The sequence below is a fragment of the Bombus vancouverensis genome, chromosome 1, assembly GCF_051014615.1.
Source record: "Bombus vancouverensis nearcticus chromosome 1, iyBomVanc1_principal, whole genome shotgun sequence".
Lineage (NCBI taxonomy): Eukaryota > Metazoa > Arthropoda > Insecta > Hymenoptera > Apidae > Bombus > Bombus vancouverensis.
In genome coordinates this window covers 9,863,200-9,889,675 of record NC_134911.1, presented here as the reverse complement: position 1 = coordinate 9,889,675, position 26,476 = coordinate 9,863,200, and the positions used below count along the sequence as shown (strand labels likewise).

General features: G+C 32.2%; 4 protein-coding genes across 8 annotated transcripts; 2 read left to right on the top strand and 2 right to left on the bottom strand.

The window, feature by feature from the left end:
- Nucleotides 1–161: 161 nt before the first annotated feature.
- Nucleotides 162–18,000, top strand: LOC117153344 (protein nervous wreck). Its single transcript, XM_076617935.1, is given in 26 exon segments — nt 162–344; nt 915–1,037; nt 1,793–1,909; nt 4,140–4,277; nt 4,348–4,619; nt 5,494–5,691; nt 5,932–6,400; nt 10,926–10,971; nt 11,063–11,148; nt 11,300–11,581; nt 11,668–11,731; nt 11,808–11,936; nt 12,034–12,156; nt 12,264–12,367; nt 12,446–12,590; nt 12,699–12,776; nt 12,842–12,893; nt 12,999–13,102; nt 13,194–13,347; nt 13,439–13,611; nt 13,769–14,075; nt 14,241–14,455; nt 14,538–14,678; nt 14,783–14,882; nt 14,961–14,992; nt 15,081–18,000. Coding segments are annotated over 26 exon segments (4,335 nt in total). The 5' UTR covers nt 162–225; the 3' UTR covers nt 15,645–18,000.
- scu (hydroxysteroid 17-beta dehydrogenase 10) lies at nt 16,024–18,033 on the bottom strand. Of its 3 annotated transcripts, XM_033327309.2 has the most exons (3): nt 17,836–18,033; nt 17,162–17,326; nt 16,024–16,748 (listed from the first exon to the last, which is right to left on the bottom strand). In XM_033327309.2, the coding sequence occupies exons 1-3, from the start codon at nt 17,839–17,841 to the stop codon at nt 16,155–16,157; spliced, it is 765 nt and encodes a 254-aa protein (XP_033183200.1). In that variant the 5' UTR covers nt 17,842–18,033; the 3' UTR covers nt 16,024–16,154. The 3 variants fall into 3 exon arrangements, with proteins under 3 accessions (XP_033183200.1, XP_076474040.1, XP_076474038.1); XM_076617925.1 differs by lacking the exon at nt 17,836–18,033 and having other exon boundaries at nt 17,147–17,286; XM_076617923.1 differs by lacking the exon at nt 17,836–18,033 and having other exon boundaries at nt 16,024–16,768; nt 17,147–17,272.
- Nucleotides 18,034–18,849: 816 nt separating this feature from the next.
- ValRS-m (Valyl-tRNA synthetase, mitochondrial) lies at nt 18,850–23,195 on the top strand. 2 transcript variants are annotated; one of them, XM_033327525.2, is made up of 16 exons: nt 18,850–19,186; nt 19,268–19,460; nt 19,533–19,779; nt 19,857–20,085; nt 20,167–20,346; nt 20,419–20,543; nt 20,640–20,902; nt 20,979–21,207; nt 21,276–21,398; nt 21,536–21,643; nt 21,716–21,875; nt 21,960–22,228; nt 22,309–22,521; nt 22,582–22,693; nt 22,763–22,941; nt 23,016–23,195. In XM_033327525.2, exons 1-16 carry the CDS (start codon nt 19,099–19,101, stop codon nt 23,079–23,081), a joined length of 2,784 nt encoding a protein of 927 aa, XP_033183416.2. In that variant the 5' UTR covers nt 18,850–19,098; the 3' UTR covers nt 23,082–23,195. The 2 variants fall into 2 exon arrangements, with proteins under 2 accessions (XP_033183416.2, XP_076474032.1); XM_076617917.1 differs by lacking the exon at nt 22,763–22,941 and having other exon boundaries at nt 23,016–23,131.
- LOC117153456 (kelch domain-containing protein 4) lies at nt 23,178–25,972 on the bottom strand. Of its 2 annotated transcripts, none has more exons than XM_033327526.2 (8): nt 25,653–25,972; nt 25,227–25,397; nt 24,906–25,141; nt 24,663–24,829; nt 24,442–24,591; nt 24,155–24,373; nt 23,726–24,082; nt 23,178–23,398 (listed from the first exon to the last, which is right to left on the bottom strand). In XM_033327526.2, exons 1-8 carry the CDS (start codon nt 25,764–25,766, stop codon nt 23,235–23,237), a joined length of 1,578 nt encoding a protein of 525 aa, XP_033183417.1. In that variant the 5' UTR covers nt 25,767–25,972; the 3' UTR covers nt 23,178–23,234. The 2 variants fall into 2 exon arrangements, with proteins under 2 accessions (XP_033183417.1, XP_033183418.1); XM_033327527.1 differs by lacking the exon at nt 25,653–25,972 and adding an exon at nt 25,504–25,646.
- Nucleotides 25,973–26,476: the final 504 nt, after the last annotated feature.

The window sequence follows — 26,476 nt, the reverse complement described above, 5'->3', positions numbered from 1 at the left end:
ACGTGTTATAATATAAATGTATGGAATACAGTAAACAGAATAATTTCATAATTATTTTATAAAGTATGATGTAACAATTTCCAAATAATTTTTATTCATTCCATTTTAGTTACTATATCGTAAGTTTTTCTAACTTGATGTAGCATAAAGTTCGGGCAACGCCTGTCGAGACGAATTGTCATCAATGACCGTGGTGTTTCGTATTATCTGTTTCATCAGTTTGGAATGCAACTTTCCGTTGAAAGGAGAGGTCAGGTTAACTTTCAATCTTGTGGTTTAGAGATTTGCACCTCAACCAGCTGGATTTTGAAGAAACTTGGATGGTATTTGTCTATATCTAATTTGTAAGTATGTGAGATATATGTCTTATGCACAAGTATTCTGCAAAGAATGCGAAAATATGGAGTAAGATATTTTATAATTTTATAACAGTAACATGTCCCTTTAATTGTTAATGTAATAAGTATATTTGAAATTTCCTGCAACATCATTATATCTAGTATCAATAAATACTTACAAAATATGCTACTAAATTATAATTTTGGATATTTTATGAATATTATTTATATCTACAAAAATAATAAACAGAAGCCTTAACAATAATTTTTTAAGTATTCGAATTTTCTATATGTTTAATTTAAATTTTATTGCATAATCTTTGTATTATTTAAGTATTTGTATATTTACTGTAGTTCATAATATATATAATTATGAAGATATAGGTAGTTAGAAATGAAATTGAGAAAACACATACAAAGATTTTGTTAATAATGTTTGTAATTAATTCAATAAGTTATTTAATGATAAGGTATACTTTATTAAGTACATGAAGTGTAATACTTTCTGAAAATTAGGTAATTGTTTAAAGATAAGCATAAAATAATTTAGGATTATTTCCTATTATATTTTTACAGCTGGTCCAAGATGTCAAATCCTGCTGAGCGTTTAAATTATGTTCAAGATAGTAGCAGTGATACTGAAACAGATAAAGAAACAGGTGGCAGGGGCAGGCATCGTATTTATAAGAATAGAATGAGGTACTACGTAAAAGATACAAATGAGTATCATGTTTGTCATAAAATAAAATAAAAGCCATAGGTATTTTAGATATTTTGATATTTATAGATATTTTTAATATTTTAGATATTTATAGATATGTTAGATATTTTATATTATTAGCTTAATTTCTTAGTTTGTTAAAACAAATACTTTAGATGAGCAATAGTATGAGAATTTCACTTGTAATCTATTGTATCCTTGAAACTTAACAGTTACATGTGGCATGTATCAAGGGATGTTATGCAGGATGTCATGCATGTCAGTTAATCTTCTTATCAAAATTTACAAGTTTATACTTTTTATAATTTTACACTAGATCAATCAATAAGCAGTGTATTAAAAAATAACATAATTCAATCCATATTTCACACTGATATATATCATAAAATTTAATTTATATTATGTAATTATATTTCGTTTTAGAATCATACCACATAGGCTTCCTGCAATCGTATTTGGTTTCATTCGTTTATTTATTTATTTTATATTAAAAAGAATAATATGTGTGTGTGTGTGTGTGAGAGCGCGCACGCGTGTTTGTATGTTGAGACAATAAAAAAGTTAAATAAACAACTAGAAGCCTCCATATTATATTACTTTGACAATAAAATTTGTATTTATATACACTTGTTCATCATTTAAATTATTTATTACATTAGACTCTGTAGATAATACACTATGCTTGTTGTCGAATGCAAACATTAGAAGGGTAATGTTGTTGTTTTGCATGTAGTTGTGGTGGCTCTTCCAAACCAAAATCTTGTTTGGTACAAAGAGATGGAAGCAATGAAAGGCACTGTCATACCTTCAATTCTGGCAGACAAAACACTAATGTTAATCAACAAAGCAGGTAATATTCACAAATGAATAGGAGACAGTAAACACAATAATGTTGTATCTTGTATCCAAAATATTTAATGATTTTAAGTTAATATCTGATAGTATTTATTAAAGTATTTAATTATCGTATGTTTTGTGAGTTGTATTTTTATTTCTTATATTATTGATACAAAAGTCCAGGCATCGTTATACAACAGGTAGGTGTTACATATACGTCAATTTTGTTTCATACATTGTGTTGCGTTTATTCCTTCATTTGAAGATGAACTCTTATAGTCAGATGACTAAAGTACCGATCCTTGCTGGAACTCCATAGATGTCAAGGAATCAAATCAGGCAGACTTTTTTACCAGAGAATTCAGCTGATGATTGGGACCCACTGGGCCGCCACAATTGAGCATCAACGCTAACATACGAGAGTCTGGAAATCCGGTAGCGGGAAACCGCGGGTACAAGAAACATCTAAGAGGATAGTTGATCCAGCTGAAATGACAGCTGGTGTGGTAAAAGCTTCTAAAGAAGTAATTGTCAATGAACCCATTTGGCAAGATAGCCCTTTTTCCAAAATCCACCCCGTGCGAAGGACTTATAGTCAGAATCCCGATTTCTTCACCTTTGCACTACTGCGTGAAAGAGTGTATGCCAATCTGGAAACAGAAAATTTCCGAATCCCCAGCGTGAGATGACACTTGTTGCTTTTCAGCACGTAATGACTAATATCTTGAACGTTGTAATCATCGATCACGTTAGAACAATTAATGCGAAAGACCCCCATGCATAACATTCCAGAGTACGCAATTCCCAATCCAAGGATTGAAGTAACTGAGAACGTATCTGAACAGCCAGCTGGTGGATTTGAAGTGTGTGGTGCAATAATCAACGGTTATGAATGCTACGTCTCCCCTCTTGTGACATCAAGATTAATAGAGGTGACAGTACAACAGAATGAAGATAGGCAGCTTGATTCATGGTACCCACTTCCGGACGGAATGTCTCCACCCCATAGTGTGCCTACTATGAACTTACTTGGCTGTCGCCACCACGTGGAACGATTAACTAACGAAGGACTACAGATTTTGCAAAAAGTCACATCCCCTGATGATAGTGACATGCAGACGCGATTACGACGAAGTGGCAAACTCACTGCTCGCGTCTTCGGAACACTTCGTGGTATAGAGATAAAATACAAGATGATCATGTGAAAGCCAACGCGAGAAACAAATACCGCTAATACGGTTGGATGAAGGTTGACATGGTACCATGTAACAAAATCGGCAACGCCTTTCAACAGTTATTGGATCGGTACAGTCATCCGTCGCACTTGTTATTTAGTGGCAGTTTTTGCCTTGCGTCGTGAGAGAACAAGAACTGCTCGGGGGGTTTGCTAACTGACAGCCCAGGGTCTTGCGCTCCCTAGATAGGTCGATACTATAACAACTTCAATATGATTGAATAACGACATAGTTGCGAAGAAATTATTTAGTTAAGAAAAGCTAGCTGCCCCAAAAAAGAATGATTCTCTCTTAGATTTAGTCTAGAAACCCCTAGCATAGGAATGAATTTTGTTACCTTAGGAATTCCTAAGGTGCCCATTGGAAGTCCGTGGAAGGCCCTTTGTATTAAAGGTGCACCTCTCGCCGTCAGCGCTGCTGAGGGCTATGTTGGCGAGCGAGAGAGGCTGGAGGGCGGTCGCCTCCTTCTGCGAGCAAGTAATGCTACGTAAGGAGGCGACCGAGTGAGAGTGCCAGCTCCAGGCGCAGCTCACGCTGGTCCCGTCCTCCGGTAGGTCCTAGGCGCTGACCAATCCGACGCCGCGAGGCTGTCAGCTGCCTGGTTGGGGAACTAGGTTGCCTTGCACGGCGACTCCAGGGACAGGGCGCGGCGTGCTATGGCCGCATACCGCGCCATATCCACTCTCCCCTACTTATGGACGGAGATAGCGCCAGGGGACCTGAGATGCATGCTTTCGCGGTTCCAGGGCCCCTCTTTAGGCGGTAGGGACGGCCACCATGGAGGTTATAGCCGGTAGAATCCGGCACTACCCTGCGTCCTCTAGGAAGAGGACGCGGGGTGCCTATAAAGGTTTCCACCACGTAAAAAAAGAAAAAAATAGTGTTACTTATATATTTATTCAGTACTCTGCATTGCTTTATATGTTTATTACCCATAATTCTTTTGTTTTATGTAAGTATTAATATTAAATGATCTTCAGTAGTCACTTAGAACATATCTTTTTTCAGACTTTGCTCTGGAGTTAGTGTTGGAAAAAATCAACAAAGTCAAAATAGAGACAATTTACCATCATCAGGATCTATTAATAGTATAAACAATCCACAAGCTAGTGATGAACGCATTACTCTTATTGTTGATAATACTAGGTAAGTACTACAATACATTTTTTACTATTAATATGATTATATTAAGTTACAAGATAAATTTTTGTTTTAGATTTATTGTTGATCCTGCACTCTTTACGGCACATCCAAACACAATGTTAGGTAGAATGTTTAGTTCTGGTGTTGAATATGCTCAACCAAATGAACGTGGTGAATATGAAGTTGCAGATGGTATATCTGCCATGGTGTTCAGAGCTATTCTTGATTATTATAAAGGTGGCGTAATTCGATGTCCACCGGCAGTTGCTGTTCAAGAATTACGAGAAGCTTGCGATTATCTTCTTGTACCATTTGACGCTAATACAGTAAAGTGTCAAAATTTAAGTAAGTAAATATAATTGAATTATACGGTAATGTGTATAATTCAGTACAAATAAAATTATCAAATATATTTGTCGGAGAGGGAAAGACAGCGGGATTTCCCGTCCGGAATGTTGGGAAAACCCCCAATGCACTAGTCCAGACTTTTACTATAGCTGCCCTTAAGTAATAAAAATAAGAAATAGTCTTAATGTTCCAATCGGACTTTATGACGATGGATTTGGGCTCGAAGTGACATGGCAGGTCACCGGACGTAGCCACGGTCACGGGAGGGACATGTACCTGACAGAGGTATGAAATGATTATATGGCTCTCCTTAAAAGAAAGATTAACCCGAGAAGCGGGGACAGGAGTATATAAGGGCAGCCTCTTTTGGATTGACAGAGTTAGAGTGAGAGTTAGAGTCAGTTAGTTAGTTAGTGAGTCGTTGGACGAATTGCCGATTGAGTTATCGGGAAGTTACTCGAAGCGAGTAGCACGTTGATACTAATCCTCCCGTGGACCATGGATTCGTTATCGAACCTGAATTCGTTGTCACCATCATCTCGACCATCCTATTACCATTACTCGTAGCGTCTGGTAGTGTCCACATTCGTACTGATAGAGATTGACTACATTCGCGACGGTAAAGTAAGTAAAGGTTCATCGAACGCCCCAAAATGCCAACCTGACTCCGACATATTTATTATGTTAATGTTGCGTAACAAAACGTCCTCTAATTTTTCCAAATTTTTTAATCAGGATCATTTGTTACTATATAAAATTATTGACTCGTTTCACAAATAATAGGTCATGATAACTCATAACTATCAAAAAGCACAATGCTTATCGTTAATAAATAATAGAAATTCTAAAAATAAGGTGATTTATTTCATAGGAGGACTATTACATGAATTGTCTAACGAAGGTGCACGATGCCAGTTTGAAGTGTTTCTAGAAGATTTAATACTGCCGCTAATGGTAAACAGCGCACGTAGAGGCGATCGCGAATGTCATATCGTTGTTTTATTGGAAGATGATATCGTTGATTGGGATGAAGAATATCCACCGCAAATGGGAGAAGAATATTCACAAAGTAAGTAAGCAAAGGATACTGCTTTTTACTTCCGCCTTTTTTACAATATCAAGGTTCAAAATATATGACCTTGCTACGGTATATTGGATGTATAAAATAGAAAATCGATAATCATATCGGTCGTAGGCTTGAACATTTTATTGGCTGTATTAAAACTCATTGCCTTCAATAAGAAGTTTGTGATTTATTTCACATTAAAGAAAGCATAATATTAATAGAGTGTCTTTCATTTTCCAACAGCTGTTAACAGTACTGCGATGTATCGGTTCTTCAAATACATTGAAAACAGAGATGTAGCTAAGCAGGTAATGAAGGAACGCGGTTTAAAAAAGATTCGTTTAGGCATCGAAGGATATCCTACTTATAAAGAAAAAATTAAGAAGAGAGCAGGTGGACGTGCTGAAGTGATTTATAATTACGTGCAAAGACCATTTATTCACATGTCCTGGGAGAAAGAAGAAGCGAAAAGTCGACACGTCGATTTTCAGTGCGTGAAATCAAAGTCTGTGACAAATCTTGCGGAAGCTACTGCCGATCCGGTATTAGATGCTGGTGGAAATCCGATAGCAATCGCTCTTTTGCAAGCTGAACCAGCGCCTCAACCAGAAGTCGTATTACCAGTCGGTTCGGATGCCGACGTTGAGGGTGCCATAGGTTTACCAGTTGATCAAGATCTTGGATCTATACCGCCTGACGAGTTACCATGAATGTCGATTGTAGAAGTTAGAACAAACAGACATGAACTTCGATTACCAAGTATTTATGGACTGCTTTCTTCTTGCGTCAATTTTTAAACCTGGTCAGACTTGCTTACCTCACAATATTCGCTTGCTTAAAAAGTTAAGCTTTAAATTATTGGTTTCCGAAGAATGAATTTCGTCGTGTTTTCCATATTTTTATAAGATAATAGCAGACGAGTAAAACTGCTTGAATATGATTACGCTTCGGATAAAATATGCAAGACATATGTATTTCTTGTGGATTGAGCAAGTCTGATTTTGACTCAGTCAAAATGATGTATAGTGAAGTTATCGCATCTTGTGGATGTTAAACTAGTTTAAAAATGTCCGCTGTGACTTTTTCAATTTTGTATGTAATGTTAAACGTTTCTCATAATTACATGTCAAATACAAAATACATAATGATTCATTAGGTATGGATTTGCGAAGAGTATTTCCGTTTTATACAATTAATAAAGTTGAATACTGTTTCCGAGACTGTGGTTCTTTGTTTTTCCATGTTATTTCAATATGTATTTTTACAAATCTTTTCCATGGTGTGAAATTATGCAAAATAAAGTTAACTCAAGCGCTTCGAACAACGTAATAACAAAACTAAAGACATTATAGCCTAAATGAGAGAAGTTTATTTTTGACCACTGTTTATTGAGCATTTCATGTGTAGCGCCTTCGCATTTTCACGGATTAAATAATTAAAAAATTCGAACAAGATATTGAAATATGTAGTAAAACGAATATGTCGAAAAGGGGGGAATTTCGGTTGATGTCAGTCGATAAAACACACGGAAATTCACATAGAAGAAGATGACGCCTCAAAGTATCGTGCGAGATCGGACACATCGGGAAAAGTCGGAAAAAGGAGAATGAGAAATGCCGAAGATGTAGATCGAGAGAACGCAGGCGCGTATGCGATCAATAAATAGGCTAACTCAGTCGAGGACAGGAGATCAGTAGCGTACGAACACGCAAGCAGTGAGGGTGGTAGCGCGTGGTAATATTGTGTCGGGTGAGGCGTACGAAAACAACAAGCACCCCTCCCCGGCGGACGGTGTAAAACGGGCTGCCAGCGGTGAGGCTGCAGAGCAGGCCGCTCGTCCAGCATGCAACCACCACCGAGAAAAGTAAGCCTGACATCTTGACATGCTTGAGAAGCTTGACATCTTCGCTGTCCAATTTTCTTCTATCAACTCCGTACGATCTTTTTTCTCTTGCACCCTCCTTACATCAGATTTTATTTCGTGCAATTGTATCGCAATGCATTTACTGGTATTTCTCCGAGAATTAACAAATCTATTTCCTGTCGTTAAACAAGTTAAAATGATCCAGTGCGATATCGTAAAAGTAGGGTTCATTTCTAAAGCGTCATATGTATCGAAGGAAGGTAACAGTTCTCGATACGATCGAAATGCATGAATTTGACCGCGTATCGATCTTTAGCGATATTTTACGAAAAAATTGACGTAAACGGCGTTCGAACGTTGCCACGATAGGAAAATCGATGCGCACTTCGGTCTTCTCCACGAATCTATATCAAAAGCTGACCTCAAAATGTATAGAACGGGCCAAAGACCCAGGTTAATATCTTCTCAGATCGAAACGAACGTGCATCCTACCGATAATGACTTCTACCCTCCTTCAAATTCCTTGCTTTCACACTGCTACCATTATCATCCTCTTGCGCAGATCTAAATCTCCTTGTCCCTGAAATTTCCGTCTGTCTCCTTTATTATATAACAGTACACTATGTTCTCGCCGAAATCGATCCCGAATTTTGAATGTAGGACGATTTTTAGGAGGCCATGTTTCTTCTCGAGAAACTTTTCGCAAAATTTATTTCGCCTTGCAATTTAAAGTTTACCACGAATTAAGATTAAGCAAGGGACAGTGTGGTGTTCGAAAAAAAAAAGAAAAGAAAAATGTTTAACTTTTCGTTCGTAACTGCCTTTTACTATGAAATGTTTAGTGCAATAATGACTCGAGGAATCGATAGATAACGAATGGCAAAGTACTCTTTTATTGTAGTTACAGCTAGTGATTTAATATGCACTTGCAATCTTTCCACGCCCTCAAACAAGACTAATGTTCACAGTTGACGTTGTTCGCAGAATAATAAAATGTCCAAGGCAGACATTGCGTAGTTTTATGATTTGTCTATTAATTAATTGGACATCGATGAGGAAATAGTCGAAAGTCTTCTCGTTATTTAGTTAACTCTATTTCTTTAAAGACAATAGGATTCTCCGATCTATTTATCAAGGTAGCGAATCGGGCTTTCGCTTCGCTTCGTGACAATGAAGTTTCGTAGTTAAAGATCGGGAGATTCCTGACCCACTTCCACCTACCGAAAGCCAGTCAAATGATAAGAATCCAGAGTGATTCGCAAGAAGGGAATGCGTGTTTTACGCCTAAGACTGTTTGAAAAGTATACTTCCTTTCGACGAAATTTGGTGCAGCTCGCTACGAATGCTCCTCTCTATTTGCTTTTCGCACCGGAAATTTCTCTTCGCGTCTTCCGCACAATTTTATGTTTACCCACTTCTTTGCACTCGACAATTTTCCTTTGACGAGAATAGAGCTAATGCTCGGAGAGCAAGCTTCCTATTTTAAAATTTTAACTACACTAATTATTTATGAGATCGAAGCAGCATAATTTTACACAACTTCGAGGAATTCTTTCCGTTTTCTCTCCTCCGTTTCAAGAATGTTCACCGAGTCGCTCGATCGAGAAGATATCTTTTCTAACAATAAATCGCCCTATTAGGAGTCGCGATTACGATTTTCTGACGACCCACGGATGCAGTTTAGAATTCATTCCCGTCTCATTATTATCGTATCCCGTCAAGTACATCCTAGACGGGTTAAAATCTGACCTTTCTGTCTCACAGGAAGTAAGCTGAATTAGAAGGAACTATAGTTCCCAAGTAATATTAGATAAAGTTCCGTTCTTAGAAAAGACACGGTAATTTACTTGCATGTAAAAAGTGACAAATTGACGGACTTATTGAAAATTCTCCTTTATACACCCTTTATACTTTGGATGCAAACGGATTGAAACAAAGCGGGAAGCTCTGTCCTGTCGTTACTTGATATTTCCATTAACGTGTTTGTCGAATCGCTGGAGCGAAAAAAGACTTGAAAATTTGCATTGTACTCGAACATGATGAAGTAGGTTTTATCATTTAACGATCTGCGTAACAATGCGTGATATTAGTAGTACACTTACACACATACATAACTATATATTTGTCCATAGACTATGAGCTTGATATATTTTTAAAATACTGGTAGGATCGATAAGAAAATCAATAAAATTCCAATGTCTAAAGGAAGCTTCATTGCCCCTGGATATTGAAGATTGTTTATCAGAGTTCATTAAGTCAATATGAGTGACGGCACTTAAAGAAGATATCGATATACAACAAAATTGAACTTAATTTATAGCAATCTTAACACTGATTAATTCATTAATCCTACACGTTTGCCTACCAGCCAATTAGTACCTCGCTAATGTATGAGAAAAGGACAGAAATATTTATTTTATCTTTGTTTTTTTTTGTATCCGAAGCTATGTGCTTTGTTTGAAACATACTCGATTGAAACTATAAAGGAAAATTTGAGGTATACGAACTATTTTATTTTTATTGAATACTTAACTTTACCAGTATTAAACAGATCCAATAGTCGAAGCCTGTAAAATTTTGTACATGGATAACTCTATCAATACTTGTAGCAACATACAAAAATGTACGAACAATCGAGCTATATATTTTTCGTAAAGCGTATATTCACTATCCTCCTATGTATAGTATTCGTTAATGTTATCGTTGCCAAGTCAATTTTTCGGCGCGACATTCTGGCAAAGAACCAAAGGATACGCCTCCATTTATTACAAAGATCTGTTCGTAACAAAATCGGGATATTACTACAGAAATATCGACGTGATTGTGTTTATTAACTGTTAAATCGGATCGCGTTATAACGTTACATTTTATTACTCATATGACATTACATATATGATATTAATTAGATCTAATTATAGAAACAGTAAAAAAATACAGATTGACAATGTGAACATTTGCAGGGAAATTACACGAAATTTCTTAAGAATGTACACGCAGAGCAAGCGGCAAAATTACAAGCGAAAAACCAGCATGAATGCGACCTTCTGGAAGATATACGGTAAGTCTAAAACTTATGTAAAGGAGGATTAGATAAAAGCTCTTTAAACAACCTAAGCTCAGGTCATTTTATATCACCGATCTCGATTTTTTTTTTTTTTTTTGACGTTACGCTTTTACCTTCAATAAATTTTATCTTATTCCACTCGTATTACAAATGAGTTAACGCCCCTTGATATTTATTACATATGTATTTTTGCTCTACAACTTTTCTGTAGCGTAGTGTGTCTAACATGCATCTCATTTTATAATTTTGTATTTGCAAATAAATCTTTTATTTAAAAGCATTCATTCACAGTGCAAATATATTTTTCAGCAACTTTACAATAAAAAAGTCTGCGATTGAAAAATCATACTCGGAGGTAAGAGAAATATCATTTTTCGTAGCGAAAACTGTATTTGCGAAATCCACGTTATCAAGTTTACGTTGTTACTGACCAATGATCATTTCAGGCACTTCTTAAAATATCCTCAGCATATTTGAATAAAAAGATACCAAACATTCCGGATTTGAAAGTGGAAGGTGGTGAAGAAAAATGGTACACTTTAATATTATACAGAATGTATTAAAATTATCTTAGCCGAAATTATCCCCGTCCCTCCTCCCAGTCGAAGAAAGTTAAAATATGTTGTGATGTTTTTCCACATCTTGAAACAATTCGGTTGAATTTAAATAATTGTTAATTTCAGGAATATGTGGAACGTTTGGCGAACAGTCTTAGAAGAAAACGAAAAATTGGCTAAAGCGCGACTAGCTGCTGTAGAAGTTTTTCAACAACAAATTGCTGACGATGCAAAGAGTTTAAAGATGCATAAACTACAAATCTCTAAGAAGGCAATCGACCAATTAATGATAGTACAAAAAGAGTTACAATTGTGTGTACAAGATGTAGACAAAACAAAGAAATTGTACTTCGATGAAGAGCATAGTGCCCATGATGTACGCGATAAAGCAAAAGATATCGAAGAGAAGTATGTGTTTACACAGATTTGATTAGTAGAAAGTCCAAGTTTTGCAATGAATTGAAGACTTAAAACCTGGTACTGATTAATTACAGACTAAAGAAAAAGAAGGGATCCTTCTTTCAATCGATAACGTCATTGCAGAAAAATAGTGCAAAGGTAGAGAAATGTTATGAGAGATATTAAATAATTTGTAATAATTCAGATATATTAAACAAAAAATGACTATTTCCAGGTGAGCTCGAAACGCGATGCTTTAGAAGAGAAATCAACAGGAGCTCGAAATGATTATTTACTTAGCCTCGCCGCTGCCAATGCACATCAAAATAGATATTTTGTGGTCGACTTACAAAGCACTATGCAAGTAAGTCACTTTTATTACGATATACATATATATATGTATATGTAAACTCTTTCTTTCATTTAAAATAAATAAAAAAGCCTTTTTCCTCTGTTAACAGTATTTAGAGCAAGATGTTTACGACAAAGTTGCGGAATATTTAACGCTAATGGGTCGTACAGAACTTTTGACCTGCTTAGCTACGCAAAATAGTTATGGCAAAATTCGTGATCAAGCGCAACAAGTGAGCACAAAAATTTTAGAAAAATTACCTTAGAAATTAATATGAATAACATAGATAATATAGATAAATTAATGTAAACTGTTTCGTTCATTTCTTATCTTTTACAGCTCACCAGAGAGTACAATATACAGTGCTGCTGTTTGTATTATCCTGTTTTAAAGCAACATATACAATATGAATTTGAAGCTTGTGACAACGATCCGATAGAGAGGTTTATAAATGATTTATCAGATGGATATACTTTGAAACGTTAATTTTTATGATACTCTAGAAAACAGATTTGTTGCAGGATAACGGCTGATCATTCTGCTGCAGCTACACTTGGAAAAGAAGCTCGACGCTGGTCGACGAGAATAGCTCGTGAAATAGGCAGCGCTCGAGAAAATAGTAGAAAATTACAAGTTCTTCTACAACTAAAAGAGTCTGGACAAAAGGTTAACGAAAGAACACAACTAGTCGCTACAGAAGTCTATTAAATTATCTCTCTTATGTTGTATATCCGGAATTGATTTATTAATACTTATACTTAACGATGATTATAGACTGATCCAAACGATCCACAAGGTCCAGATTTAGATACGAAAATCGATGAACTGAAACATATGATACGACGTGCAGAGGTAAGATATGTGGTCAAACGTAATTCACGTCAATTCCCTTCTTTACCTATTTACTTGTTCATTAGACAGCAAAGCTAAAGGCAGAAGCAAGAATAGAATGCCTTCGAAATGGTGGAGGTTTGTTACATATTTATTTTTCTGTTTACTCGAATGCAATTGTTATAACAAATCGTAACTTAACAATTAGTAATTGTATCGCTTTATATGTGTTATCTTTTTTAGTAAATGTTGATGAATGGCTACAGGAAGCAGAAACTTTGAGTGTCCAAGATATGCCACGTTCAGCTAGCTCTCTTTCTGTTAGAACTGATGCATCGGGAACGGCGGTACTGATATTTAATTTAAAACTAGTCAATCTTTTCTTATATAAAAAATTGTATAAAGTGTCGTAAAAAAAATCATGTATATGTTATACAGGAACATCCGTCCTCAGATTCATTTTATGATAGCGATGGCGATGGTGGAAGCGACTTGACGACTGTCGAACGACCGGGCAGTGCACGAAATGCTTCTCAACAAGAAGAAGAAACAACTAAGGAAAGGCAAAGACATGATAGTGAAGAAGTTGATGGTATATAAGGATTAATAATATATGACATAAATCATAATATAAAACAGAACATTCCATTCAAAATCAAATTATTTGTATTCTCAATTGATAGCTTTACTTGAGCAAGAGAAGCAACGAATAGAACAACTTACTGTTGGTTGGGACGATCCGACAACTGTAGATTGGGATAACGAGGAAAAGGAAGAACAAACTGAGATTCGTGAAACATCTGAAATGCCTCCTACGCAGCAAATATACAAGTGTACCGCGCTTTATTCGTATACGGTGTGAACACTATATACTTTATAAACAGTTACTTATTGTAATAGAATTAACGTTTTAGCAAGAAATTTGTATATTAGAGAGACGATTTTTTCTAGGAAAATATTTATATATACCTTACTCTCTTAAGTATCTTTTACTTAAAATTCATTTTCTATAGGCGCAAAACCCTGACGAATTATCGATTGTCGAAAGTGAGCAACTGGAAGTAGTTGGTGAGGGTGATGGTGATGGTTGGCTCCGAGCACGAAACTATCGTGGCGAAGAAGGATTTGTTCCCCAGAATTATCTCGATGTTGAAAGGGATACAACATCCGGTCTAACTTCCCAAGGACCAGGTCTAGTACAACAAATATCCTTCTCCTCGGTAGATTACACAATCGATGATCATGATGCAGTAGATCCAGATGCTAATCTACAAGCTAATTTACCAGCATCAGAAACCATTGTACAAAATCATATAGGAGGTAAGTCTACTTTACATCTCCAGTGTTAAGTAATTTTTATTTTTTTCAAATACGAAACATTATATTAATTGTATAGCTTATGGCACATAATAATTTATGTAATACATATATTTTATAATAATTAACGTTATCAGCATCAAATGCCGGTATTGATCTATTTTTCAGAAGTAGAACAATATTGTATTGCCCTTTATGACTACGATGCCACATGCGATGAAGAACTTAGTTTCCTTGAAGGCGATATTTTAAAGGTTTTAAGAAAAGAACCACACGATGTCGACGATGGATGGTGGGAAGGAGAATTACGTGGACAACGAGGATTATTCCCATCTTTGATCGTAGAACCTTGTGCTGCAGACGGTTCACCTTTGACTCCACAGGTTAAATTTTAATTGATCAAAGATCCTTTCAATTATTAATATATTTATTTTTAACAATCTCTTCTACGTCTTTTATCATTAGGAAAATATAACACCGCCGAGCTCTGCACCACCAGTGTTTACACCACCCGAAGTTCCAGAATTTTTATTAGAAAATGAAATAACACAAAGTATGATGAAAGGTAACAAGCTTCTTCTAAAAATCTTCTTAAAAAAAATTATCGTAAAAAAGATGATGCTATTATTATATTCATATGATGTTATATTGTGCTATATTGCATAGAATCACAAGATGGAATCTCTAGTAATGCAAACGTTGAACAACAGCATCGACAAGAGGGTTTCATAATAAATCTTTCAAAGGACCAAAAAAGTCAATATGGCTCGCAGTTTGAAGGCGATAAATCCGAAGGGCCTGATATAGTAGGTAAGTTTCAAATCATTACTGTTATTTATCGCGTTTCTATTTAATTTAAATATCAATATGCACAAAACTGCTGCTTAGTTGTAGAAATATCGGATGAATCGGGAACAAAGGTAAGCGGATCATTAAATTGTAGTACAAAAACATTTATTTAATGATTGATTGTTAGGCAAGATCTAACTATGTATTTTCTATTTTTAGGTAGATGATGAGAAAACAAAGCAGCTGAACATTGACCAGTCTAAAGACGATTTCGGACTTGGGGTTGCGCAAATTGTAATTACTGCGGCAACACCAATGGAAGAAATTGAACATCCATTCCCGGAATTAGAAGAAACCGCTGATGACACAGTGAAATCGACGGAAAGTTCTGATGGTGATTTACCTTCAAGCACTACTACCGAAGTAAATGAAAGTGACTGCAAAGAAGCTACTGTAATAATGGATGAAAGAGAAGAACAAGAAATTACAGAAACGACCGAAGATATTGAAGAGAAATCAACAGTTGATGACTTACCAACTGATTCAGCACCATTTCCGATTAGTAGCAGCTCTGGTAGTGAAGGGGACTCAACATCCGGGCCAAGTACAGCAGATAATTCTCAATCTATACCATCTCGTGGTACCGTAATTGAAGTACAAGAAACAGAAGATATTGAGATCGTGCCAGAAAAAATGGTAATAGGAGGAAGGGCAAGTATTCCAGACGAATTACAACCTGACCAACTAGAGAAGCTACAAAATCTGAAAGAATCGAATGCCTAGGAATGACTAGACCTCGGAGATCCTGATTATCCTGCCTTATCAAATAAACTGGCTCTTCCGAAAAATCATCAAAATAAATTCCAGTATTTACTGAAATTTTGGAAATCTCCAGAGGTTATTGCAAAGAAAGACTAATGAATAACGGGACAACTAAACGATTTTTATGTTGATATTATGTACACAACTTTTTTGCTAGATGATACTCTAGTGAACTATTTAAAGAAAGGTGTTGCGACTTTTGCAACCTATTTACAAGACATTAATGTACAGTCATAAGGTAATAAAGAAAATTGTCGATACCTATAATAGATGAAAACTTTTAGTTGTTTGTGTACATTCTAAGAGAATTATAATGGTGTTGCATGTAAAAAATTAACGGTTTCATTCATTTTTTATACATTTTTGTCTGATTTTATGTAACTTTTATTTATGACATCCATGTTCTGAAAATCCTTTATCCATGTTCCATGTTCATATAAACAATATAAGTAAGTAAATAAAAAATTGTATTCACGGTTGCATTCTGAGAGCACCATCTAATCTTATCACTTCTCCATTTAAGAGATGATTTTCAACAATATGTTGTGCAAGCTTAGCATATTCATCAGGATCACCCAATCTGTTTGGAAATGGTACTGTTTTCTTTAAATACGCACGTACTTTCTCTGGTAAATTTTCCAACATTGGTGTATCAAATAGTCCAGGTGCGATTGTAACAACACGAATACCAAGCTTAGCTACGTCACGAGCTAGTGGCAAAGTCATACCAACAATCGCACCTTTGCTCGCAGAATATGCTACCTGACCGATTTGTCCATCAAATGCTGCAATGCTTGCTGTGTTAATTATCACTCCCCGTTGTCCATCTTTGTCTGGTGTATTCCTATACATCAGTTGTACAGATAATCTAGCAACATTAAATGTTCCATTAACATTTACTTTAAGCACATTTTCAAAAGTGTTCATTTTGTGTGGAAGATCTTTATTAGAATTATATATTTTGTGGGCGCAGGCTATTCCTGCTGCATTTACTGTGACATCCAATCTGTTGAACTTCTTACATATTGTATCTAAAGCAGCACTTACATCATCTGGTGATGTCACCTGTAAAACAAAGTTGCAAACTATCTATTAATGTATAGATTTCTTTTGCAAAAGTTATATATTTATAATATCAAATCATATACAACAAATATTTAATTAATAAGTAATTTAATAACATTCAATGTCAATTCATAATGGTTACTAATACTATTAATTGCAGTATACAATTAATACTATAAAGTTTTACATTCCTAAGAAATTGTTAGTTCTAATATAAATATGTTATAATCTAAGCAAAAATATATTATGTTAATATGTATAATTCTAGATTTCCTTAATTGATGTCTCTTTAATATATTTCGCTATTAATATACAAATTGGAAAATTTTATTTCTATAGATTGTTTATATAATTTTTAATACTATTACTATTAATAGCAATAATAATATTTATGATACCTATTTCATACATACATCCATTGGTGTAAAGACAGCAGACTCTCCAAGTTCATCAGCAATTTCATTTCCTCTAGATCTTGGTAAATCAGCAATAGCTACTTTCGCACCTTCTTTTATAAATTTTCGTACAACACCAAGTCCCAATCCAGATGCACCACCAGTTACAAGAGCAACTAATCCCTAAAATATATACATATAACTATAAATATATAAAAGTTTCTTATTTCTTACATATAAATATTTTTCTCTACCATATAATATTATATGTATAATACATTAATTAATGAATATAAGATATTCATTCAAACAAAAACTAATCATTTTTAAACTAATTATCTTTATTGTATTTTAGGAAATACACGGAATGTTTATTGTAACACATTTTTTAATTATCTAATTTTTTCATCTTTTCAAGATAATGCCTATTATCTCGAAAAGAATAAATTTTATGAAAAAATATAATAAGCTTTTTGAAATTAAACGAAGTCCAGTTTTTATTAGTCATAAACAATGACATTAACATTAGTACAAAATAACAAGTATGCAAAACAATTCAACATCGTACGTAATACAAGCGTTAATACTATTAGAAATGAAAGGATTCCGCATGATTTCTTATGCTACACGAATTTATATTCGTAATTATAATTAATATTAATGTATATAGCGATAATATCATTAATACTTACGTTCATTGTTTAGGAAAATGTTAGAAGTATAAACAAATGTGTCATAGAACGATACACGCAAATATTAGCTAAGTCTCAACTAATATCCGCTGGTAACAACTAGTACCAGCTAAATCAACTAATACGCCTCAGTGGGATTTTGGACTTGCAGTTATGAAATAAAAATGGAAGCAAACAGGATACAAGAATTGAGATAAGATTAAAACTATAAGACAGAGGGAGCCACCCAAGTTTAGTTTTTTTATCGGCATGAACTTTCGAATAATCATGTCAGTATTCCATTCTGCAACTTTTTTATAAGCGACTCAGATAACAATATATAGATCCTATAAAAACAGAATAAACAATAGAAACCAGTTATTATTTAAAAATATTTCATTGTTATATAAAATGTTCATTATAACTACAAAATTTGTACTTAATGCATCTAATCAAGAATTAAGAAATTTTATGCATTCAATGTAATCTCTGATGTAATATTATGTTATTTTGAACTACAAATCAACTTTTAATTATGTACCAAACAAATGTGAATTAATACTCTGTTAAATTAACGTTAAATAAAAAATGCTTTTCTCTGTATTTTATGATTTATTATTTTATCTGTGTATTTACATACAATTCATTATTAAGAATGACTATAATAACTAAATAGGAAATAAAAGATATAGGTGAATATTTAACAAAATATTTTTTATCATTCACGCCAAAAGTTGATATAGTACAAGTCACGATTGTATAAATATACATATATTTACCATTTATACGATTAGTAAAATTTTATTTTAAGGAAACATGTATATAAGTACATTTAAATTTAATTTAAATCTTTTATAAAAATTTGTAGAAGAAACATAATAAGAAAGAAAATTATTTGTACATAATATATAATGCTTCAACAATTAAAAATTAGTTAATTTTCCATTTTTAAAAAAGGATTATTTATTTAATAGTACAATATAATAGCTCATTTGTTAAAAAGAAATTAATGAACAGTATCATATTACTGAAAACTATTAAGGGCAGCCAACGTAATATAAAGCTATTAATTCAAAACAACATAAAAATATCTGAATTTTAAATAAAAATTTACAATAAATCTTATTCTGTAATAAACATAAATCCAATTATATCTAACTAATAACAACCATTAACATTTATGATTACAGTGAATGAATAATTTGATGTTACTTGCATTATTGGTTATGTTTTTTTAAACGCATAAAATAAAAGGAGAAATATATGACATATATTTAATATATAATGAAAGTCATACAATGTAATACTTCATTACGCTTCAAGTCCTATAATAAATATTGCTGCAATAAGTTCTCTACTCAACAGTTATCAGGTATTTACATTTTTCGATCACCAAAATGTTAAAAAAAAGTAGTGTCTATATAAAGTTTATTATTATGATACCTCTTTCTAGATTTTCCAAAAACTTTTAATAGTAAAAAAATTGAACATGAATGGTATCAGATTTGGAAAGACAATAATCATTTTACTATTAAAAATAATGAAAAAGCAGCATTGAAAATGCTTTTACCTCCTCCTAATATAACTGGAACATTGCATTTAGGACATGCATTAACTGTTACAATTCAAGATATATTAGCAAGATGGTATCTTTAGAAAAGTTATTAATTATTTAAATGTTAAATCAAATAACAATTCAGAAGGTAATTTGCATTTAGGTATAGAATGAAAGGACATCCTGTAATATGGATACCAGGTTTTGATCATGCTGGAATTGCAACACAAATGATGATAGAAAAATATCTTTTTAAAGTAAAAGGTATTAGTAAGTCAGATGTAGGAAAAGAACAGTTCCTGTCATTTGTTTGGCAGTGGAAAAATGAAAAACAAAATAATATAAAATCTCAGTTAGAAGCTTTGGGTGCTAGTTTAGATTGGTCTAAAGAATACTTTACAATGAGTAAGGTATAATAGGAATTTTTCCATAAAAGGTATCTGAAGTGTTAAACAAGCAAAGTATTCTTTTATATTTGAAATTTCAGGATCATAATGTTGCTGTGATAGAAGCACTTGTCATATTGAACAATCGAAATTTATTATATAGGAAGAAAGATTTGATAAATTGGTCTCCTACTCTACGTAGTACAATATCGGATATTGAGGTAGAACGTTTATACATTACTAAAAAGACACAGCTCAAAGTTCCAGGATACAAGAAAATGATTACATTTGGTGAAATAGCATATATAGCTTATCCAGTGAAAGATTCAAGTATAATTATTCAAATATAATACTACCATATTGTATGTAATCCATTTGTAAGAAAATTTGTTTCAATTTTTGTTTTCTTAGAACATGAGATAGTAGTAGCAACTACTAGACCAGAGACTCTTTTTGGAGATGTAGCAATTGCTGTTCATCCAGATGATGAAAGGTACACAAAATATATTGGGCATCAAGTTTGGCATACTTTAAGAGAAACATACATCCCTGTTATTTCTGATCCTTTAGTTGATAGACAATATGGCACAGGTAATTACATTTTAATTATTTCAAACGTTTATTAGTCTGAATAGCACATTGTTATAAAAATAATTCTTTTAGGTGCAGTAAAAATAACACCAGCGCATGATCCTTTAGATTACCAGATTGCAATAAATCATCAATTAGAAATTATTGAAGTTATTGATGAATATGGAAATATAACAGGAATAGGCAAACAATTTAAAGTATATTTATTTTTTATTTAAATAATTGCATTTATTACAAACTTCGTTTCAATATAGTAAATTCCTTTATTGTAACTTTTTTATTATAAATTTTAGGGTTTGCCAAGATTTATTGCTCGAGAGAAAGTTTTAAACGAATTGTCAAATAAAGGTATTCTAAAAAGTATTAGCGATCACGAAATGTACGTGCCATTGTGTTCACGATCTCATGATGTCATAGAATACTTACTCAAAGAACAATGGTTTATTAAATGTGAAAGTATGGCTCAGAAGGCACTACAAGCTGTGGAACAGGGACATTTAAAAATAATACCTAATACTTATGAAAAATCGTGGTATGATTATCTCAATAATAACAGGTACAAAAAAAGATATAAACAATATATAGAAAAGATTGATAATATCATTTATTTCTTAATTATATATTTCTTTCAGAGATTGGTGTATTTCAAGACAAATATGGTGGGGACATTCTATTCCTGCATATTATTTTACAGTTGAAGGTAAAACTGAATGGATAATTAGTAGAACTGAAAATGATGCAAAAACTATTGTACAAAATAAATATGGACCAGATGTAAAATTATATAAAGATCAAGATGTATTGGATACTTGGTTTTCTTCTGCAATACTTCCGTTTGCAGTAATGGGATGGCCAAAGAAGGTATAAAGCTATAATAATTGAATAATATGATTAGTAAGATATGATTATGTTAGAAGACATATTTTTAGACAGAAGATTTTAAAAGATATTATCCTTTAACATTAATGGAAACAGGAAGTGATATTCTTTTCTTTTGGGTTGCAAGGATGGTAATGCTAGGATTGGAATTGACTAATTGTATACCTTTTAATGTAAGATCTTCTATTCTTTGGCACGTATTTCTTTTAATATATAATAATATATGATATATAATATATAATAATCTATAATTGATATATAATAATCTTATAAGATTCATTTAACATTTTAATAACAATTGTTCATTCAGGAAGTTTTACTGCATGGTCTTGTATGTGATGCTTATGGAAAGAAAATGTCTAAAACAACTGGAAATATTGTTTCTCCAGAAAATATTATCAACGGTATTACCTTAAATGTAAGGATTAATATGGGTGTTTTATTCGAAAAAAACGTATCTTCTTTATTTTAAATATTGTGATGTAAATAGGACCTGATTGCACAAATGAAAGAAAGTTATAATACAGGTTTAATTAGTGAATCTGTTTTAAAACGAATGTTAAATGCAAATAATAAACAGTTTCCTAATGGTATACCAGAACATGGTGCAGACGCATTACGTATGACATTATGTAGTCACAATATTAAAAGTTAGTACATATCAATTAAGAATATTTGCTCTTATTATTATACAGTTTTAATTATAATACATATAAATATCTTTGTTTAAATAGATCAACATATCAAGTTTGATATTATGGAGTGTCAAACAAACAAATTTTTTTTAAATAAGATTTGGCAAGCAGGCAAATATGTCTTACTGATGACAAGCGAACAAGTGTATCAAGAACCTACAAATATGACAATTATTGATCAATGGATTCTAAGCAGATTATCTCTAATGATAAATATAGTCAGTGATTCATTTATGCAACGAGATTTCCATAAAGCTATTGTATCAATGAAGCAATTCCTATATTATGAGTTTTGTGATTTTTATTTGGTAATACCATGGTTATTAAATTGAAATTACTAATGGAGAAATATAATTTAAAATATAATTAGAGATCTTATTTTATATAGGAAGCAACTAAATGGGGATATAAGAGCAAAGACATAGATGCACATATAAGTCATACATATAGCTTAAGAAAATGTTTAGAAGTATTTTTACGTATATCTGCACCTATAATTCCATATATATCTGATGATTTGTACAAAAGATTATCAAATGAATTTCCAGAATTTTTATCAGTGCCGTCATTAATGCAAGCACAATATCCAGTACCACAACAGGTGAGATGACATATTGACATTTTAATATGTTTCAAAACAATAAATTTATGTACATTGCAGTATAATGAATGGAGAGACGTTTCTCTAGATGAAAAAATAAATGATGTCTTAAATATTATATTAAAAATTAGAAGCATTATCGGCAATGTTAGCAAAAAATTAAATCCAGAAGGTAATTATTTATAAATTATATACTTTCATGGTGATACATGAAGAAATTAAAAAAGATTTTTATTTACAGTTCATATTGTAACTAGCAAATTTGAAAATCTTAAATTTTATAATGATGTCATAAATTTAATTAAAGGTGGAAGTAAAATTTTTAATATTTTTATATTCTTAAAAGATGATTATACAGAAGATAAAAATAGTGTTTTTTATAATTATAGTTCTGATTGTACATTATTTATTATCACTGAGGTAATTTAAGCAATTTTATATATATATATTTTACATTTACAACGATTAATGTTTATTACTTTTTTTATTTATAGAACTCTTCTATTTTGCAACAATTTAAGGAGAACATCTTGAAAGACACAATTGCACAGAAGAATTAAAACTAAATAATATAAAGAAATGTAATTTAAATAAATTACGTTAAAAAATATTTTAGGATGAAATTTGGTGATTGAAATCAGATTAAATATTAAAAATAATTTTTTGAAACATAATTTATTTAAGGCATTCTATTGTATAATACAATGGAATCATTAATTTTTATCAACATCCATCTGCTTGTCTATAGGATCACTCTCATTTTCATCACTGTCATCTGTGTGTTCACTGTCTGAACTAGAATCACTGGAATCATACCAAATTTGTGAAGACAAATCATCCCTTAATATTGTATTCCACTCATCTAATTTACGATAATCTATAAAAAGAAACGAATTAGAAACAAATTTTATTTTATAAGTTTCTATTGTACGTACTGTGCGTACTAAAATGATGATTAGAGTAAGGAATGTGAATCTGATTGGTTATCTCGTATAGACTCAGCGCAATCATAAAGATAAGTATCCGCCGATACTTTCGCGTATTGGCCAAAAGCGTTAAATATATAAATGTTACATATATAAACAAAACAACATAGTAATGCGTGACGGTGAACGATCCCTGTACTGTTGTGCTGGTCATCTTTTCAGCAACGCACAATATACACAACATTTATCAAATTAATTACGTATATATAAATTATTACCTAAACTATAAAAATCGTTGAGTGTATATTGTCTGTTTTCATCCTCAAATAAGCCTCCATATAAATATAAGCTATTGTGCTTTACAACTAATCCAGAATTCATTCTTGGGGATGGAACAAACACATCTTTATATATGTTTTCTTTTTTATCAATAGTAGATATTTGTGTTGGTCCTATTGTAACTGTAAAGATTCCATCATCATCAATAACTTTAGATTCAACAGAAGTAGGGAGTGGTTCTTGCGTATCCATATGATTGTCATCTTCCATTTCGATATCATTTTCTTCCCCATCATCTTCCTTCAATTTTCTTCTTCGACGTCGTGTAGTTATATCTCTTTTTCCATTCAGTGTTACTGATGGTAAACAGTAATACATTTATTCTATTATTCTATCAAGAGAAGTTTTATACTAATTAATATATTTACCTATGTGCCATTGAAATTTTTCTAAATCTAAAGCTACTAAGTCATTGTAAAATATTCCACGAAGTTCCTCTTCATTATCTTCTTCATCAAAAACTCCACCAAATAAGTAAGCCAAATTTGGTTGAACCAAAGTGGCAGGTACGCTACATCGTGGTGATATTTTAATTCCTGATTGTTTTATAGGCACCCACTTCCATTTTAAACCTGACTGATCATTTTCTGTGACATAATATTTAATATTATTTAAATTTTAATATATGAAACATTTTATATAAAAAATTGCTTACTCTCAGGAGTCAATAAGAACATGTCACTATGAATGCAGCCTTTATCAACATCTTTTTTTATTCTTTCCTTACTATAACCACCATATACAAGAAGTTTATTGTCAGGTGTTGGCAGCAGTATACATCCAGATCTTGGAAACGGTGGAGTACCTGATTCATATGAGATATGTTAATATAATAATCTGCTTGTAAACTACAATTTTTATTTATTAAGATTTTACCTATTATATCAATTTTGTGCCATACATATGTTTCAAGATTAAATATATGTACATCATTGTAATATTTATAGTCTCTTAAGTTATCATGAAATCCACCAAATACTACCAACTGTTTTTTTATATGAGCCATTCTGTGGCCACTTCTGGCTGATGGCCCACCAGAAGATCTTAAAAGGGAATTAAAGGAGATAAGCAACTGAAAATTTTGACTTGCAAAATATTTAAAAAATATGATCAACATACAAAATTTTTTCCCACTTTTTCTCTCCAAATCGATAAACCCATAAATCTCTATAATGATAAAATTGTGATTCCGAAGGACTTGAAAATTCACCACCAAATACCCATAGTTCTCCTTTATTTGTACTTGTAGTTACAGCTTGATGACCACAACGTGGAGGAGGAGCACCAGGTGCTTTAATGATCATCCACTCATTTTTGTTTAAATTATATATAAACATATCTCCATAAACAAACGTCTGCAGATAAATATGAAACATATAAGAGAAGTAGACATTATTATTTATAAACTCTTATATTAACATATAAAACTTTTTAATTTACTGTTCGTCCATCATGAAATTCTCCACCAAGCATAATAAGTTCATCTTTGGAAGGATGTGCTGTTAAAGTAAAATTTACACGTCTGGATGGTGGATCTACTGCTTTTTCAATAACACGTTGTCTTTTAGTTTCTTCTTTTTCAATTTGAGCAATCACATTCTCTATATCTTCCTGTAATATATGACAATAAATCAATATCATTTCTGCACTATGAATTATGCATTATGAATCACATTTATAATACTTGGATAATAAATTATATTAAGACTATAATTACATGTTAAATAGAGATGACATACAATAAAAATATTTTTCTCTTATACTAAATTAAATATATTTCGGCGCAAAATCTGACTTTTTTAGAAATGTTTAGAAGCTTTATAAATATGCTTTAATTTCTTATATTTATGTATATATTTTCCTAACCTCACCAAGTGTAGCCAATTTTTTTTTTTGTTTAGCATTCAGCTTTTTTTCAGTTTTAAGTGCAGTTTTTGCATCACCACTTATCTTTTTTTTGTTTTTATCTTTTTTACCCATCTTATATGATAAGTTTTTTGAAGAGTAGAAAACACTTATGGCGAGCTACGCGACGTCAATACATTTGTCTGAGCGCCTCAACCTCTACATGCTTTGCGATCAAAATACATATGTACTTGTATAGTACAGTATTTAAAACTTATTTACATTTTGTACCAAGAAGATAGTTAGTAGTTTTTTTATTAGCCAGAAAAATTAATCAGATTTTTCTGAAAATGTATATTAAAAAATTATAGCCAATATATATAAGTTAAATTTTACTTTCTTTATAGGCGAATTTTTATTTGCAATCTTATAGTTTTCGGCGTGTAGAATCCGACTTGGGTATGTGGAATTTTTTTCAGATTTTCAGATTCTACACATCGAAAACTACAAAATTGCAAATAAAAGAGTGAATAATTCTTAAACCCTTAAAGTAAAGTTTAATTTTATTTTTACTTCTATCTTACATATATAAGTACATATATTTATCTAGAATATCACAAAATCATACATTATTTTTTATTAACATTATTTTATGATTTTTTTTAATATAATTATTCGATTTTTTACCACCACTGTATTTCTACTGTATCTAGATACATGTATATATCTATATAAATATAGAAACTTGTCTTGATTGAAATATAATTTATTTATATTCATTAAATTTTTATTTTTAATACTTAAATTTTAAAAAATATTATAGTATCTATTCGCAATGGAAACCG